Genomic DNA, 19,608 nt, shown 5'->3' on the forward strand with positions numbered 1-19,608 from the left:
CCCTGACATAGGGCAGTATTGGGAATTGAACGCAGGTCCTCTGAGGCCTCAGGCATGCAAGACTGCTGTGCTACCATTGTGTTATTTTCTGGGCCTAATGTACTTTTAAAGAGTGGGAATGATTAATGATGCGGACTTGCAGTGCTTGATAATGCTTGCTTATTGAGTTTGATATCTGGGAACATATGTTTATAAAGACTTATTTTTAAAAAAGCTAACAGTTAATGACAGACAGCTTAGTGCCCACAATAAATCATTTTCTCCTTGAAGTTTTTGAAAATACATACAGTTTTTAGAATGTAAGTAGCATATCAAGGTAATTCTTGCATTTCTTTTTTGGGGACTTAGTATTTTGTAGTCAGTATTAATATAAAAAGATTGTAGTTATTTTGAGTAAGACTTACTAAATGTCCTATTAATTTTTTGGATGATCTGTTTTTTTTTGTGCTATTCTATGCAGTTTTATGATCAAAACATTTGGTTCTCCAGGTGAGGTCAACTTTCCTGTAAATAAATTGAGATAGCCTCAAAATAAAAGTAGCTATTTTTGTGAGAATTGACAGCAGACTTCATTTAATTCCAGTGGAATAATTTGTGTCAGTGTTTGGACAGCTGGGAAAAATTCCTCTAGTAACTGTTATTTTCATAATTGTTTAGCATATTGTAAGCCTCAGGACAGCTTCATCTTGACTTTTGGTTATAGTATGTGTGTTGTGGTTTAATAGTCTGTTCAGACTGAGGTCCCAAAATTAATACTTATTTTGGTAGGTAAGTGTTAGTTGAAGCAGTGGACTACTGGCAAAAGGTTAACTCCCAAACCCATATCAGGAATCTACTGGGGGGCTGGCGGTAGTGCAGTGAGTGGGTTAAACACACATGGCACAAAGCGCAAGGACTGGCATAAAAAATCTCCTGGCCTTCCTGAATCATGAAGTGATCAATAGCTCCTAATCCTCATTTAAACCCCCCCCCCTCTAGCTTTTGTGTTTTGATAGCTAGTTGGGAGACTTATTACACACGTTGATCACAAAACATCTGAACAGTGAGCTGGTGAAAACTGCCTAAAGTAAGTGCAGACGAGGCAGACAGTTGATGAAGTTTTCAGTCTGGCTGCTACTTAGAATTACTTGGATCATTTCAGATCTATGGCTTGCAGGCCCCATTTTGAACCAGTGAAATCAGAATTTGTGTATGACTCAGGCATAGCGTTCTTCTCAACTTCATTGAGGTATAGTTGACATTTAACAAGGTGTAAAGTTAAGGTGTATAATGTGCTGATTGGTTGTTTGTATTACCACAATAAAGTTGGTCAGCACAACTGTTACATCATAAGCTTATAATTTGTGTCTGTACGGGAGTCAGGCGGTAGCGCAGCGGGTTAAGTGCACGTGGCGCAAAGTGCAAGGACCAGTGTAAGGATCCCAGTTCGAGCCCCCGGCTCCCCACCTGCAGGGGAAGTCACTTCACAGGCAATGGAGCAGGTCTGCTGGTGTCTTTCTCTCCCCCTCTCTGTCTTCCCCTCCTCTCTCCATTTCTCTCTGTCCTATCCAACAATGATAACAACAATAACTACAACTACAAAACAACAAGGGCAACAAAAGGGAAAATAAATAATAAAAAAATAAAAAAGATAATTTGTGTCTGTGAATAATGTGAATATGTTGAGAAGTTTTAGAATCCACTCTCATACCCACCTTTATACACACTAGTGTTAACTAATTATATATATGGTACATTATGTACTGAGAACTTTCTCACCTGATAACTGGAAGTTTGTACCCTTCAGTTATGCATGTGCACACTCCTATAGTCCGTGTCTCTGTGTGAGGTATCCTTTAGATTCCACATGTCACTCTGTATGAGTGTCTGCCTTTCTCTATACTTGATTTCCCCTAGTGTGGAGATGTGAGCATCTGAGTCCTTGGTGGTGGTATTGAGCAACATGCTCAGTTAAGCAGCTGAAAGTCTCCTAGAGCTAAAAGTCATCATGGACCTGGGAGTTTGGTTCATTTCTGTGACTTAATGGGTATCAAGTTCCAGACAGTGGAATCTAGTTTTAAAAAATTTTACTAGACATAAAAACTCCAACATAGTTCTGCATTAAGTAACAAGCATAGGCATCTTTTCTTTCATTCCATTTAATTGGCTATTTTAAAAGTAGCAGTGTTTAAATGTGGTTTTCTCTATGCTATGGTGTCTCAATAACAGTGTCTCAATAACAGCACCTTGAACTGGAGGCTTTGAAATCTTTCTGACCATATCTTTTGGCAAGACCTCTGGTAGTAAAGCACTAAGTTGTTCCTCTTGAGTTGCCTTTCCAAGTGGTTTTCTAGAGAGTGTCTACATTTACTCTGTCTAGGCAAAAGCATAAGTTTTACTTTAGGTATGTCTTTTTCTTACAGTAGGCTATATCTTAATGTTAATAAAAGGAGAAGTGTGTACAAGGTGAGAATCCGGCCCCTAGCAGTGCATTATTTTGCTGTTGTTGTTTGGAGTAGTTCCAGGTTCATAGCAGACATGAAGCAGATGGCACAGAGATCTCCCCCATGTTCTTTGCCTTGCACAGCCTGAATCTCTGCTCACTAGCTATAGTTGAAGAACCTCAGCACATCGTTGTTGTTTCTAGAATCCGTTTACTGAGGACTTTTAGTGAATATTGTATGTGTTTTGACAGATGCATAGTTGGCCCTTGTTAAGACCTCAGAATGTCGTTTCTCAGTCTTTACGCTGATAGCTACTTTTATGAAGCTGCAGATTTTCTCCCTCTCCCTAGTATGAATGAATATGCTCACCATTTTCTGTTTCAGTTTTTAAATATCCATGTTTTGGTGCTTGTTGAAAATAAGCAGTGCCACAATCCAAAACAAATAAAACGTAGCCATTTCACTTCCTGTTCAGCATTTATAACAATAGATGATAAGTTGCTTAAAGAAAAGCTTGTCTTTAAATTCTTTAAATTTAAAGTCTTCCATAAATATACTACAGTTAGAAGAAATGTGTGTTTTCCTTGAAAATTTACACATATGAAGTATAAGAGTTTTTTTTTTTTTTTTTTGGTTTGTTTTGTTTTAATATAAAGAAAGGGGACAGAGTAGTGAGGGGGAAAAAGGATTAAGTTAAACATTTGGCAACAGTATGTCATGAGGTTTTATTTGTTCATTAAAATTGGGCTAAAAATATGTCCTATAGCCTTTCAGGCATTGAAAATGGGGACTAGATTGATATAAACCATTATCATTTTGATAGCGAGAAATGGGAAATCTTTCTTCTGCATCTTCCTAAAGAGCCTTGACATAACAGCACCCCATATTTCCAGATGCACCCTGAGAAAAGTTCATTAGGACTATTCTGCAGGGCTGCTGTTTATTTTTATTTATTTTTATTTTTTAAAAATGTATTTATTCCCTTTTGTTGCCCTTATTGTTTATTGTTGTAGTTGTTATTGATGTTGTCGTTGTTGGATAGGACAGAGAGAAATGGAGAGAGTAGGGGGAGATAGAGGGGGAGAGAAAGATGGACACCTGCAGACCTACTTCACTGCCTTTGAAGCAACTCCTCTGCAAGTGGGGAGCTGGGGCTCGAATTGGGGTGCTCACGCCGGTCCTTGTGCTTTGTGCCATGTACGCTTAACCCGCTGTGCTTAGCCCGACTCCCAGGGCTGATCTTTATAAGATCTGATGTAAACATGTCTTGAGTTGCACAAGGCAGGTTGACTTCTCCAGTCATTCACTTACTCAGTGGTGACTTGAGCATCTTACTACTGGGCATAGGGCATTCAACCATGAACAAAGGTCTGTACCCTCATGAAGCTTAATAATCATGAGGAAGTGCAGTAAGTGAATTTAAATACATAAAACACATAGGGATGTGACCTGTGGGTAGTAATAAATCATGATGTATGATAAAAACTGAATAGGAGTGGGTAGGAGGACTTAGCATAGTCAGGAGTGGTCTGAGGAGGCTACATGATTAGTAGCTTCATAAAAAAATCAGAAGTTCAGTGTAATTGGCTTTATTAGAGACCCAAGTTGTGTGAGCATCCAACTACAGTTGAAGAATAAAACATGTAGGATAAAGCAATATGGTAGAGTACATTCCAAATTGATTCCTAAGAAATCACTGTTCTGCTGGATATTAATAGCTGCACATATCTTCACACATTTGCATAGTATGGATTGTGTGAAACAGCCATCTTTCATTTAAAAAATGTTTTATTCATTTATTGAGTAGAGTCAGAGAAATTGAGAGAGAAAGGGGATATATATAGAGTAAGAGAGACACCTGTTGCCCTGCCTTGTGAAGCTTTCCCCCTACTGATGGGAGCCAGGGGCTTGAATCCAGGTCCTTGTATGTAGCAACATGTGTGCTCAAGCTGGTGCCATCACCTGGCCTCCCCCCCCCCTTTTTTCCCCCAAATCACTGCTTAGCTCTGCCTTATGTGGTGCAGGGGTTTGAACCTGGGACTTTGGAGCTTCAGGTATGAAAATCTCTTTGCACAACCATCTCTCCTACTCTCAAATCTTTTTACTATCGGACAGTTCAGAGCCACTAGTAGACTATAGAAGAGATGGTTTGTAACATACCCCAAACTTAACCATGAAATTTATAGAAAGCTAATCTAGTGGTCTATATGGATGGTGTATATTTTTTATGTAGTTTTTCATAAGGAGCTTAAAAAACAAACCAAGATCATTTGATGAGACTCAACTAGCTGAGAACTAATGCAGATAATATTGATTTATTTTGGGTTAGCAGCTAACATGATTTAGAATTTTAAAGAAAAAAAGTCAGTGAAAGTATCTAGGGCTGCACTGGTCATCAGCCAAGGTTGTACATTTAAGTCACCTGGAGGACTTAAGACAGACAAACAAAAACCTTCTGGTGCCTTGGTTCCTACATAAGTCTTGTATTTGTTAAACTGTCCCAGATTTTTTGTTCAGCAAAGGTTGTAATCCATTTACAGGATAGTCGTTGGTTGCACAGTAAGAAAATACATAATCCCAAGGAGATAGATGTATTGAAATTATAGAAACTGGTAGCTTTGCTTTTTCTTGGAATTGCTTTTCATTTGGTCACTTTGTTTGTTGTTGTATCTATATGACTGTTCTTAGTAGTGCTTATGCCATCTTTCTGAATTAACTTTTATCAAATGACCTCACTGTCTTGAAAGATGATTCCTGTCATGCTGGGGACCCTGGAGGAGCGCCCAGGGAAATGCCACGAGTCCTTGACAGGGTGCTGTGTGTCTTAGGAACTGCGTAGACAGTATGCTAGGAGAGGTCTTGAGCTGGTACTCCATGGCACAGAGGCAGAGAGAGCTGCTGATGGATGGAAAAGTTCACTCATCCTGACAGTAACAAAGAGAACCAGCAACTACCGGAAGTCAGGGGACTTACCTAATTAGTTGGCCAAAGAAGTTTCTGTCACCCAAACAGGTGCTCGCCTGCAGATGTGGGTTCCCACACACTGCACAGCAGCCTTTTGGTCCTTAATGACCTGCTGAAATGTTGACATTATGATGACCAAAGACAAAGCTTTTCAACTTGACTGGAAATGGTAATATCACAGAACCTTTGCCTCTCACAAAATTAACCGTGGTATGTGTGTGCTTTTTGCATTGTGTAAGAAGGAATATGCTTTGTCCATTGTATCTTTTGATGATGATTTAAAATGAAAGTCTTCTAAGAAACATATTTGAAATTTAAGGTACAGTTTGATAAATTTGAGCTTAAGTTTTGTTTCATAAGATTGGAACATGGAACCATTTTTGCATAATAGTGGCTTTCATTTTCATGCTTTTTATGTCAGAAATTTAGATAAGATGTAAAATAGAATTTTAGTAAATCAAATCGGTAATTAATATTGTGAGCATCTCTTAGCATTTTTTTCCCTAGCACTGTTGATTTTCTTCTGATTCTCATGAGAGGAATCAGATTAATTTGATCTGAAGATCATGAATGAAAAAAGGAAAAAAATCATGAATGAATGTCCTGCATGAGCATTTTTATATTTCATATTGCATTTAATGAATAAACTTGTTGCTAGTCTTTAATGATTTATAATATCAAGTAGCATTTATTTAGGAAGAATTTTAAAAATTAAAGCAAATAGATATGCAAGATTAACTCTAGGGAAAGAAAATTAGGCTCAAATCTGATTTTATGTATTATAGAGTAGTAGTTTTCATTTTTTATCTTAAGCTTTAAGTTCTGAAAGCTCTGTGTTTAAGACAGTAATCCTCCAGACACCATCTAGTGACATTGTTTTGTATAAAAGATGCTCTTAAAGGATACAGCTGGAATGGTTGTTCTAGTAGTTGTACATATTGAATGAGTTTTTAAATTACTAATGACTATTAGCTAATATATTACTAATTTAATTTGTTTTCAGTCTCTGGATTAAAAGGAAGGGGTCATTCAGGTGCATAAAACTAGAGTTTATGGGGCATGTGAAAGGGGAGAAAATAGCTCAGAATTGAATGACATTGTGAATATTTTCATATGTGACCTGTCATTGGGAAGCACGGGTATTTTATCTCTACTGACTTCGTAGGAGTATTTTGAGAAACAGCTACTTAAGTTCCTATTTTTCTTTCTTTCTTTTTCTTTCGTTCTTTCTCTCTCTCTCTCTCTTAAATATTTTATTTAGCTGTTAATGAGAAAGATAGGAAGAGAGAGAGAAAGAACCAGACATCACTCTGGTACATGTACTGCCAGGGGTTGAACTTGGGACCTCATGCTTGAGAGTCCAGTGCTTTATCCACTGAGCCATCTCCCGGACCACATCTGTTTTTCAATAGTAATATGCAGTTCTGCTAATATTTGCTGGTACATTTTCCAGAATGGTTCTATGAAACTTAACGTGCAATTTAAGTTGATTTTTCCCTTCAAATCTGTAACTAATAACTTCTCAATATGGAAAAAAAAGTTTATTGTAGTAGGTAATGATGCAGATTTGGAAAAAATCTTATTGTGTTCTAGAAGAGGAAAGACATGGTATATTTGTGGTTTCATACATGAAGTTAAGACTTTAAGCTTGTGTTGATGTGTTATCAGTGACTATGTGGAAATACTGTCCTCACTTTTCCTATTTAGTCCTGTATTTAAAGTTTGCAGTTTATTAACTAGTAGGCTAAGCTGTTTTTTTTTTTTTTCCTTCTTTTCCCATTTCTACTTTTGAGTTTGGAGATAATTATTGATTTAACTTCCAGGAAAGCTTGTTAATGTGCTCAGTTTTCACTAAGAATATGTCTGAAGAGATAAAAAAGAAAAAAAAAAAGGCTAGTTGTCTCTTCTTTCACTATGGGGTCTGTCAGATTTTATGAACTTGATATATGAAAAACAGGGCTTAGGTCTATATATACCATTAAGACTTGCTGTAAATATCTTAAAACAGGTTAAAGCCCTTATATAACACTAGAGTTTACACACACACTATAACCAATGGATTTTTGTCTGAAAAGATATTGTAACACTTGTGAAGTAGTTCAGTTAATATAATTTAAACAACAACACACTTTATATTAGTGGGAATAGCAGAACTGGAGGTAGTTCAGTTGTCAGCGTGTGCGTTTCTCCATGCAAAAGGCCATGGATTCAAGTCATGGCATGGTATGGGAGCATTATGGATGGCACCAGGGGAACTTCATGGATGGCGGAATAGTGCTGTGGTGTCTTCCTCTTAAAAAGGAAACCGGAAGAACATCTCTAGGTTTGGGTCACTGACCAGATTTTAACCAGCATTAATCTTTACTTGGGGTTGAGATGTTTCTAGGGAAGGTGGTTGTTTCAAGTTTTGTTCTGTAGTATCAGATTTGACTAGACCTGGAGTCCTAGACATAACAAGTAATTTAATTTCAGCATGTTACCGTGACTACTTTTCAGTGCACATATGTACTATTTCAGTTAACTAATAGGTCTCTTACTTTATGATGTAATATTTTATATAGTAAGCATGTACTGCAATGCTTTTGAAAAAATAGGAATTTGTCTGTAAGAGTAATTTAGGCAAATTACTCCCACTATCAACTGGGTGTATCCTACTTTTATTGTTAGTCTATAGATGATGTTGCCTTTATGAGAGAAAAGTTATAAAAAACATTCAGTGGAATAGAATTATCAAATTTAAGTTTTAGTAATTAATATTCAAGATAAGAGCATTTTGAATATTTGAGAACTTCTTAAATTAATAATTTTGAAGCCTTTTCTGTTTTAGGTAAAGAGGGAAGTAAAGGGCTTGGCAGAAAAGGAACAGTAAAATCCATTGATGTAATCCATGGGGCATGCCAAAACATTTTGGTTTGAAATGCTTAACCCAAGAATTTCATAGCAGAGACGTTAGTACCTTTTATCCTGATTGTCAGGTTCTCACAGTGCCTTGATAATTTGTTGTGTATGGAAAGAGTGTTGTTTTGAGAAAAAGTAGATTTTTAACAAATTGTGCTTTTAAATGATTGCACCTTTATCAGATTGCAGTTTAAAAGTTCCTCTTTTAAGAAAGATGTTTTTGTGGTATAGGCATTTTAAAGAAGTGTCAAGTAAATGAAATAGTTATAATTAAAAAAAGAAAGCATCAGTGCTGTGTGGATAACTGCATTTTATACTGCCTAGTAAAGTTGTCTAGAAGTGGGAAATAATTTTTGTTTTTTTGTGATGGTATTTTTATGTAGGTATTGTTTTGGAAGTGCCTAATGATCTTCTCTTAACTTATGTGTCACTTTAAGAGGAATAAGAAATGTATCCTGGGTGGGGGTAGACAGTGTAATGGTTATGCAAAGAGATTCTCCTGCCTGAGGCTCCCAGGTCCCAGGTTCAACCCCCCAAGCCACTAGAAGTCAGAGTGGAGCGGTGTTCTGGTAAAAAAAAAAAAAAAAAATCCTCAGGCATTTTTGTTGTCTGTCAAGAGCAAACACTGAAAAAGAAACTTTTTCAAACTTACCACATAAATTTAGACATTTTTATTTAAGAATAGAATTCCATGCCTGAACTAGTGTCATTCCTGTAATGCATGCATATGAAATTTTGCTGCTGATATTTAAAAAGGGAAACTACATCCTCACTAAAGGTGAACGTTTTCTGATAATCTGTTTACAGACAGTTTTCTGCCTAGTTTAGTCTATTGATAGCTGAGTGTTCCTAGGACACTAGCTGCCTACCTACTCATTTCAGGAGAATTTAACTAGCGGAACTGTCTTGAGCCACTCATCAGACAATAATAATTAGATGCATTGTTAAATTTCATTGTAATAAAGGTCCCAGTAAAGTATTAATTGAGAACACAACATAGTAAAGCTAAACCTTTCATTTTAATATTTTACGTGCAGTTTTTTTTTTTAACTTAGAAATAAAGGGTTCTGCCACCTTGGGAACCCCAAGAGAAAACCCAGTTGTTGTCGTTTTTAATTTTTTTTATTTAAGAAAGGATTAATTAACAAAACCATAGGGTAGGAGGGGTACAACTCCACACAATTCCCACCACCCAATCTCCACATTCCACCCCCTCCCCTGATAGCCCTCCCATTCTCCATCCCTCTGGGAGCATGGACCCAGGGTCACTGAGGGCCGCAGAAGGTAGAAGGTCTGGCTTCTGCAATTGCTTCCCCGCTGAACATGGGCGTTGACTGGTTGGTCCATACTCCCAGTTTGCCTCTCTCCCTCCCCAGTAGGGTGTGTCTCTGGGGAAGCTGAGCTCCAGGACACATTGGTGGGGTCCTCAATCCAGGGAAGCCTGGCCAGCATCCCGATGGCATCTGGAACCTGGCGACTGAAAAGAGAGTTAACATACAGAGCCAAACAAATTGTTGAGCAATCATGGACCCAAAACTTGGAACAGTGGAGAGGAAGTGTTAGGGAGGCACTCACTGCAAACTCTAGTGTACTTCTGCCTTCAGGCATATATTTTGCAGTAGTTTATGGATACGTGTGAACATAAGCTCTCTCTCACAGAAACTGGTGTATATCTAGGTTTTGGGACTTTGTTAGAAAGTGAACCACCTGAGATGAAATCAGAGTGTACTATAAAAGGAAAGGTCCCACCCGAGTAATGAAGCTGAAGGGTTGTCACTCCACACGTGAAGTCCCCGGACACAGTCCGAGGTGAAGCATGTTGAGGTGGCAATCGTTGGCGCTGGTTAGGTTGTGATCGGCAGCTGCAACATTATGTGATATGGATTGGGAGAGGCATACGGGAAAGTGGGCCCCATCCAAGGGCTCCAGGACTGGGGGAAGTAGGGGCTCTATAGTGGAGATGTGAGGTTCCCGCTGTCCTAGGGAGAAAACCCAGTTTTATTTGCCTGTTATCAAGTCAGAGGAATAAAGATTCTGTGTGTGTGTGTGTGTGTGTGTGTGTACGCATGTGTGTGTGTGTGTGTACGCATGTGTGCGCGTGCGTGTGTGTCTGTCTGTATCTCCGTGTCTAGCATTAATACTGAAATAGTTCTGTGTTTCTTACTGTTGTGTTTGGCAAATTGTTAGAGCTAGGTGGCTATGCAGTAGCGCCAGGGGTTTTTATGGGTTCAGGCAGTGGATACACTACCCATCTCTTCTTGAATGTATGTAAGATTAAAAAAAAAAGTCCTCCACATACATTTTGAAGGAGAAAAGGAGTATATCTTTTCTAAAATTAAAAACAAAGGCAGGGTTTTTAATTCTGTTTTTCCCTAGCAAATTGAGTAAAATATTTTACATTTAGACTTACAATACAGGCTCTGTTTGGTCATTCCTTACTGTTATGTAGATTGAATAGCTAGAGTCTGTGGGCATAGGTACATCTCTGTTTAATTAAGACTTAATATGAGTCTTAATTAAATATGAGGCCACAGTATTGAAAATGAAGTCATTTAAAATGTTGAACATGCTTGTTAAGAAAAGAAATAGTGGAATGTTTTTTGTTGAGCAGTACTCCAGGATGCTATTACTGCTCATGTTGACACACACGTAAGTTTGTGTTCTGATATAGTTATGCAAAAGTTAAAGGAGTGATTTGAAACAGATCTTGTGTTTTCATTTGTTTAGATTTACAAACTGTAGGCAGAGGGAGATTTTTTTTTAAAGTCGTTTCAGTTATATTTGTTTACTGGTTCCTTCCCCCCTTTCTCTTTTTGCTTTATGTAAACAGTACAGTGAGAACATAATGTAAAACATTTGTGCATCACTACACTGTGGAAAATGCAGGTTAAAACAGCTCAGCAAATCTGTCAGACCAATCTATTTGATCTGTTTGTGAAAGTTGTCCTCAGAATCCTCTCCTCAGTTGTTGTATGTGTAAAAAGCCTCTAATTTGTCTACAAGAGTTGTACATGAATAATTTGCAAGTACTACACTTTTAATTTTTGTTTTCTGTTTTTAATTCCCCTGAACTTTAGAAAGCTAGTGGGAATTAGAACCAATTTGTTAATTTACCAGTATTGAGTCAATATTTTCGGTCTATTTAGTTACCACAAAATAAAGTAGCATCTTAAAAAAAAAAGGACTATAATCCATAAGGAAGTGCACTTTTTAGTAATAAAGTTTTATTTATATTATAAATTTAAGATTTGGTAACAGTGTTATCATCTATTGTGACTTCTACTACTTTCTAACTGTGCATTTGAAGTGTAACAACTAATATAGATAAATAAAATGTTTAAAAGTGATTTGTTTCTTGTAACTCTATTGAGTAGTGTTGTATTAGTTAATTCACTCAGATGTTTCTGAGTCAAGAAACCTGCTTTTATATAGTTAAATAAATGGTATTAGTTTGTAGTTAGTATATTTGATACATTTTTAAAAGTAAAATAAATAAATAAATAATAGTGGGGGCCAGGTGGTGACACCTGGTTGAGGACATGTGTTATAATGCACAAGGACCTGGGTTCAAGCCCCTGCTTCCTACCTGAAGTGGGAAAGGTTTGGGAGTGGTGAAAGCAGTGTTGTAGGTCTCTCTTTCTTCCCCCGCCCCCTTCCCTTTTGACTTTTGGTTTCTGGCTGTCTCTATCCAATAAATAAAGATAATTTAAAAAAATTTAATAGTGATTTATATTATAGGAGATTAGGAGTATAATCCCACATCACTCCCATCATCAAAGTTTTGTGTGTCCCTCCCCCATCATAGTTATGTGTCATATATATTCTTTTTTTCAAGTTCATGACCTAACACTTAAGTTTTTACATGATATTTTGGGGACATAATTTTCAGGGTTTTTTCTTAACTGTTGCATTGAAAAAAAAAAAGTACCAGTGTTACATAAAAGCTACATAGATTCTTTTTCTTTGGATTTCCTACTAAGTCATTCTGTTAAAATTGAGGACTATTTGAAAAGCATCAAAATTGAGACTAACCTGGGGAGTATGGCCTGAATAGATGGGTATACATATGGGAAGGTAGCTAAAATCTGATCTAATTGTTACGTTCTTCAGTGTATGTAGTATGGGTAATTTTAGTTTTGGTTCTGTAGGTCCGAATTCTTAAAGCAGTAGGTTGTAGGGGGCTGGGCGGTAGTGCACCTGGTTGAGTGCACATGTTACAAGGCGCTAGGACCCAGGTATGAGCCCCCACAGGCCACATCTTCCATTGCCATTGCACTCCATGTGGTGCTGAGACTCAGACCTGGGCTGTGTATATAGTAGTGGACAGGGCTGCCCCATAGAAGTGATGACTGAGGTGTGAATATAATGGAAAAGCCCTGGAACAGACATTGACTTAATTTTGTTTTAAAAATGACTTGACCCCTAGATGTAAAATTTCAATGCATATTGTTATTTCATTTCCATTTAGTCCCATTTTCTTCTGATTTTCATGAAAACAGTAACATGATATTGTTCTAGTAGAAATGTGCAGCTTTTGATATTTAAAGACGTTTTCTTAGAGATGTGACTTTCTTTACATTTCTTTCTCTTTTGATTGAGGTAATCAGCTTTCTGAGATGCTTTAAGATTTTCAGATTGTTCTACGTATATTTAACATTTTTGATTATACTAGTAAACTACAGCATAATTACTGATGGTTATAAGTATTTTTTCTTATTTGCAAATAGAATTTTTTGTTGTTTTTATTGACTAGAGCTTATAGTACTGGGGATTGATTGAGCCTGAAACTTGGACTTAAGGAATGAATGTCTCTTGTGTAAGCCACTGTGATGTTTCCTTGGTGCAAATACAAATTTCTGCCTTTCTGTCTGTAAATATTTTGACTGTCATTTTATTGGCTAGATTCTACCAAATTGCAAATTCCTGTCTTCAACTCTTGTAGTATGATCCTTCCCCTCAATCTCTCATGCCCTCTCATTCTTTCTCACTCCATTCAAGTTATCTGCCTACCCCACACACCTATTCTCCTTTGGCTAGGTCATTTCTATTAATTCTTTTCAGTTGTAATATTTTTTTTTCATTTTTTAAATGAGTGATTTATAAAATTATGAGATAACAAGGGTTTAATTCCACACCATCCTCACCACCAGAGTTCTGTCTCCCACATTCTCTTGGGCCCTAAAACAGAAAAAGAGGAGCATCTTTCCTAGTACCTGGAATCTGAGAGGAACCCTCCTGACTTCATACTGAAAGGCTGGTACTATTTGTGTTAGTGGAAGGATTCTGTAGATAAGAACAGTCTAAATACTAAATAATCCAAATGTGGCCTTTATTTCACATTGAAGAAACACTTGTATATGAACACATCTAAGACAACACTTCATTTCAAACAAAAATACAAAAGCCATATTTGTGATGACTTCATGAATCCAGTCAAAGCATTTACTTAGCCAGCTGGTCAGTGAACACTGTCAAGCATCATCCCAGACAGCAATGCTTCCTCAAAGCATTGTATATTATCTGCAGAGGGGCAACACAGCACATGCTTATTCCATAGGAGAGGGAGCAGTGGGCGAGGATTTGAATTCCTTGTATTCTGTGTTAGGTCTTCTTGACCCTCAGTATGAACTTGTGGAGAAAGTGAGTCTTACAGGTTAAAGAGCAGTAGGTAACACCTTGACCTGTATATTTGCCCCACCCCTCCCCCCAGGCTAACTCCAGGTCTCATACTATGTATTCCTCACTTCTTGAACCCTGTGAACAGCTATAAACTCTTCTGGTCCCACCTGAGATTCCAGTTTCTCCTTTATAGAATGGGAACAGTAAATTATGTAATTACCTTGTCTAGTTGTAAAGTTCTATGCTTCTGATTGTCATATTTGAAGAGGAATTTATGAAATAAATGTAGTAAAGGTTGGATTTTTGTTTCTCTTACTCAGATCATTTGCATGATGTTTAGGATAGAACATTTTTTAATTCAAAGAAAACATTGGATCACAATAATTAGAAGGTCTGTGGTTCTACATAGACAAGTCTGAATCTCACAGTCAGCAGTGTGCGAAGAGACACATGCAACTGGATTTTGTTATTTGAAAAGTTAGAACCTATGAATAGACTTGGAGGGCAGTTAGAGGGTGCGAGCCTATTTTTAGCATAAATTGGATGAGTGGATATTCTTTTTTTATTGTTGATAGTTTTGTTTTTAATTGAGGGGGTTAATGCTTTATAGTGCAGTCATTGACACGTGTACAATTTCATTATGTACTAGGCTCCCAGTGCATATTCTAGTTGGTGTAGGGTTAGGAAGACATATGCAAAAAGACTTCCAATGTCTGAGGCACAGAAGGGCTCAGGTTCAGTCCGCATAAACCAGAGCCAAGCAGTGCTCTGGTAAAAAGAAGAAAACAAAGACAAAAAAGTACTTGTATTGCAGACCTGCTTCACCACCTGTGAAGCGACTCCCCTGCAGGTGGGAAGCCAGGGGCTGGAACTGGGATCCTTACGCCAGTCCTTGCACTTTGCACCACGTGCGCTTAACCCGCTGCACTACCGCCTGATTTCCAGTTTGGATACTCTATTATATACATACATATATATATATTCCCTTTTGTTGCCCTTGTTTTATTGTTGTAGTTATATTGTTGGTATTGATGTCGTTGTTGGATAAGGCAGAGAGAAATGGAGAGAGGAGGGGAAGACGGGGAGAGAAAGATAGACACCTGCACACCTGCTTCACCGCCAGTGAAGCGACTCCCCTACAGATGGGAAGCCAAGGGCGCGAACCGGGATCCTTACGCGGGTCCTTGCACTTTGCGCCCCGTGCGCTTAACCCGCTGTGTTACTACCCGACTCCCATTTTGGATACTCTTAACATGTGGTATATGCTTACACTAATGACTGGATTTTAAATTGCACATATTTCTACGTTTAACTTTACTTGAGGTGATTGTTTCAGTGTTTTTCAAAGTGAAATAATCTTAATAGCAATGCAGTCATTTTATTAGTATAGAGGAGAGGCCCGGTGAGGGTAAGGACAGTATAGAGGAGAGGCCCATAGAGGAGAGGAACGGTAAGGGGAAGGACAGTTTAGAGAAGAGGCCCGGTGAGGGGAAGACGTTATCACCAAGCTTGTCAGTTCTTCAGTGACTAAAGGGAGTTTAATTGGAAGCACAAGTATCTGCTTCTGCTAATAGCTGGGTTTCCCTAGCTCTCCTCAGCTATCTGATCACCACCCCCCTTCAAAGAAATACTTTTGAAAGGCAGATAAAAATCAAAACAGATTCTCTTACCTCATTTTTAAAGTTTGCATGGTAGCAAGAATCACATTTTAAGAGAATATCACTGACTGCCAGCATTCATGGATTCACTAGTACCGAGTAGTTCAGAGTCCAAGCCCGGATGTCAAATGCTTTGAACATACCATATTTAATCTTGGTTTGCTTATGATAGGTTTAAGACGACCTTGAAGTACAAGATCCTTAATTCTGGTATCTTGTTGGAAGATAAACTTAGCAAGGCAGCCATTCATTCCTTTATTTATTAAAGTTTATATAGTATTGACTTATTTCTATACTGGAAGTGAAAAAATTACAGTGATAATCTGTTTTAATGTTGACTGTAATTAAAATATAAAAAAATTACTCTTTGTTTATGATGAATACTAAATGTAAGCTAAGCTATAAGGTGTGCTGTGTGGAAGTATGGAAGACTCAAGACTGGAGCCAGATAACAAGGTTATGCTTGTGTTTCCTTCTGATGAAGACTTTCAGACAAGTTATCTCCATGGGTAGGTGATGTCGCTCTGCATGTACATGTCCACTTAGACTTTTTGCATGATTATCCATGTTGGAGCAGTACAATCTTGACTGTTGACCTGTTTCCTTGTTTTGATGGTCGGTGGGTGGGGAGACAGAGCAAAAGACTGAGTTTTACTAGTGATACAAATTTTAAAATCATTTATTAATTTACAAATGCAAAATGCTCAAAAAAGAACCAAAAAAAAAAAAAAAGAAGAAGAAAAAAGAAGTATTTGGTCAAATAGTCAATATTGTACTTGACCCTCATATCTTCCACACCCAAGTTTTGGACATCCATAATACTGATTGTGAACTCTGACGAGGACTCCAGACATGACACAACTTTCTTTTCTTTCTCAGAAAAGAAAAACTTGGAATAATTGCTTTTTGAGCTAAAATCCCACTACCAACTGATGCTGAGACTATACTTAAATTAAACTTAACTGTTGGGGGATTGGCAATTGTTCTCCAGTAGCCAAGTGACAGTCTTGATCGTCAGAATTTCATATCCCGGCACATCTTTATATGGCAGCGCTGAGCAGCCATTTACTTAACACATTTGAGTCAACTTTTTTTTTTTAATTTAAAAAAGCTATATAAGCATATGGTTTAGGGACTTCTCTTTAAAGGCTAGACAGTACGAGTGTGTTCCATGCTTCATTCAGCGATTCACACAGTGGATGTTTGTACTAAGACAGTGACCCTTCTGTGTTTTATTTTAACAGTTTATTGGCATATGCATTCTTCATAGCCAAGAGTTTCATAAACTGGTCGTGTTTAATGTTAGTTTTTAGCTATTTAAAAAATCTTTATGGGGCAGGGGAGATAGGATAATGGTTATACCAACAGACTCTCATGCCTAAGGCTCTGAGGTTCAAGGTTCAATCCCTATACCACCACTAGCCACAACTGAGCAGTGCTTTGCTAAAAACAAAACAGAACCAAAAAAAAAAAAAAAACTTTATGAAAGTAAGTGATTTGCTTGCACTTCATAAATGGCTTTTGGGGAGAAACATATTCATTTATTTCTGCTTTATTCTAAAACAGATAGTAGCAAGGGTATGTCTCATACTTGAACGAAAACTTTAATTTTGCTTTCTGCTGTAGCATCTGAAAAGGAGTAGTAGTAGCATTTGAAAGCATGTTATCTGCAAGCATGATTATTGAGTTCTTTTAGCATGCATTGCTGCAGTGTAATTACTTTGGGGGCCTCAGCTGCCTTTTTCAAACTAGCTAGGGTGATTTGAAGGTGGAAGGGATCTCTTTTTTCTCCCAGTAAGAACTTTAACATCTTGCTCTACGATGACCCACAAAATTGTATATTATTTCAAGCTAGTGTGGACTTTTGTCTTCCTCATGGGAAAAAATAGAACTTTTCCTTTGTAAGACAACCAGAGCTAAAATTCTGAAGACAGGGTTCTGTGAATAGTCTAGAATTTTGTAGGTGAGACAACACCCCCTGGTGTTGTGAGAAGGCTTTTCTGGGACTAGACCATCAAGTAGAGCTCTTAAGTGTTTCACCTCCTTTCCTTAAAAATCAGAAAAATAATTATTTAAACTCCTTCTCTATCTGCTGGGAACTTTTAGTATTAGCTACTAAGAGAGACTATATTCATTCAAAATACAGATTGAATTTTAGTAGTCTACATCAGTTTTTTTTTTTATAAATCAGTTGTGCTTTCTCTGTGAAGTCTTCGCTTTTTTTCTTACCTTTTGCTCCCGAGGAATGTGGCAGGAATTCAGTGAACCATTGTTCAGTATAGTCTTGTCTTCTGTTCTTCATAGTAACACTCTTACCTCCTTCCAAGTGTGTCCCTCATCTCTGTAAGCTCGGCAATTAGCTTTTCCACTTTCACATCATGTACGAGCAGTTATATGTGTGAAATGCAACTTTCCTGCTCAGATAGAATGACAAGATGAAGGCAGCTGACATTCAGAAGACTCAGTTTCAGGAATTTTTTTTTTTGCTTACCCCACAAGTTAGATACAAGTGTACATTTTCTTTCCTCCCTAGATGGACCTCCAGTTGTAGCTCACTATGATTTGTCTGAAACCAGCCCTGACCCAGAAGTGGTAAATGTGGACAATTTATTGGCGGCTGCAGTAGTTCAAGAGCACAGTAACTCAGTAGGAGGCCAGGACACAGCAGCCACCTGGAGGACCAGCGGGCTTCTAGAGGAACTGAATGCGGAGGCAGGTTGGTTGCCCTCCCTCCCCTCTGATGTCTAATGTGCATGCAGCCTGTCAGCACTTTCCTGAGTAGTAGGTCCTGCAGAGCAGGGTAGGCAGCCAGTCAGCTGGGACCAGAGGGCTGGTCTATGCAGGGTGCCCTTTGTCACTAGGAAGACTTGGGCAGTCTGTCATGCGTCTTTCCAAGTGGGAAGGAAGCTAAAACGAGCCAACACAGAGATTGTGAGTCACAGGCCTGGGTAGTAAATCAATAGACATGTTTCTTGGGGGTAACAATGTCTCCTATATGCAAAGACTACTCAGATGACCGGACCCTTCCTTCCCTCTTCACCCGCTTCTCGGTGCAGGACCTTGCAGCTTAGGGAAGGAGTGTTACTTGTCTTATGGGCTACTCTGAGACCTTGCTGCACCATTTCTTCTGCCTCTCAGTGTGCAGTGTCCCTGTGTGAATTCCTCTTCAGTACTTGTCATGTCTGTCTCTTCTAACCCTTTTCTTTCAGCTCCCACTTCAGTTGTTTTAGGAAGACTCTCATGTCCTACATTGTCTTAGCTCTGTGACGGTTCTTGGGAGTGATATTTATTTACTCAGTAGATGAACCCAGTTGCTGTTACTGTCTTTGAAAATCTTGCACAATATCCTCAGTTCTCCATGGATGTGCTCCTCAAAACTCTTTTTACTTTTCTTTTCAATTTAAACCTTTTTCTAAAAGTACTAATATTTAAATTTATGATTAGAGAGGGAAAGGTTAAGAAACTTTCTTTTTTTTGTTGTTGTTGTTCTTTTTGCCTCCAGGGTTATTGCTGGGGCACAGTGCCTGCATTATGAATCCACTGCTCCTGGAGGCCATTTTTCCCCCCTTTTGTTGCCTTTGTTGTTGTAGCCTTGTTGTGGTTATTATTGTTGTTGTTGTTGATGTCGTTTGTTGTTGGATAGGACAGAGAGAAATGGAGAGAGGAGGGGAAGACGGAGGGGGAGAGAAAGATAGACACCCGCAGGCCTGCTTCACCATCTGTGAAGTGACTCCCCTGCAGGTGGGGAGCCAGGGACTCAAACTGGGATTCTTATGCTGGCCCTTGTGCTTTGTGCCATGTGCGCTTAGCCCGCTACGCTACCATCCAACCCCCGAAACATACTGTTTCTGTAGTTACATGCCTTTGATATTATTAAGATTATAATTTCCTAGTTAATTTATAATTTGTATTGACTTTATGAACTAATAATAGTAATATAATATTATTACTTTCATTCCCCCACCAGAACACTGCTCAGCTCTGGCTGATGATAGTTTTGAGGACTGAACCTGGGACCTTTAGTGCCTAAGACATGAAAGTCTTTG

The 19,608-nt window shown here is 38.2% G+C and overlaps 1 protein-coding gene across 3 annotated transcripts in view; it reads left to right on the forward strand.

Moving 5' to 3' along the window:
- The window catches only part of ARK2N (arkadia (RNF111) N-terminal like PKA signaling regulator 2N), a 66,556-nt gene that overhangs the window by 26,782 nt on the left and 20,166 nt on the right, over positions 1-19,608 (forward strand). For 2 of the 3 annotated variants that reach the window (XM_007515947.3, XM_060173820.1), the window contains one exon: positions 18,096-18,278. The exons of the other annotated variant lie outside the window; for it this stretch is intronic. In XM_007515947.3, coding sequence (XP_007516009.1) covers positions 18,096-18,278 — 183 coding nt within the window. The remainder of the gene's footprint in view (positions 1-18,095; positions 18,279-19,608) is intronic. 3 annotated transcript variants of the gene reach the window in all.

This window comes from Erinaceus europaeus, chromosome 15 (assembly GCF_950295315.1).
Source record: "Erinaceus europaeus chromosome 15, mEriEur2.1, whole genome shotgun sequence".
Lineage (NCBI taxonomy): Eukaryota > Metazoa > Chordata > Mammalia > Eulipotyphla > Erinaceidae > Erinaceus > Erinaceus europaeus.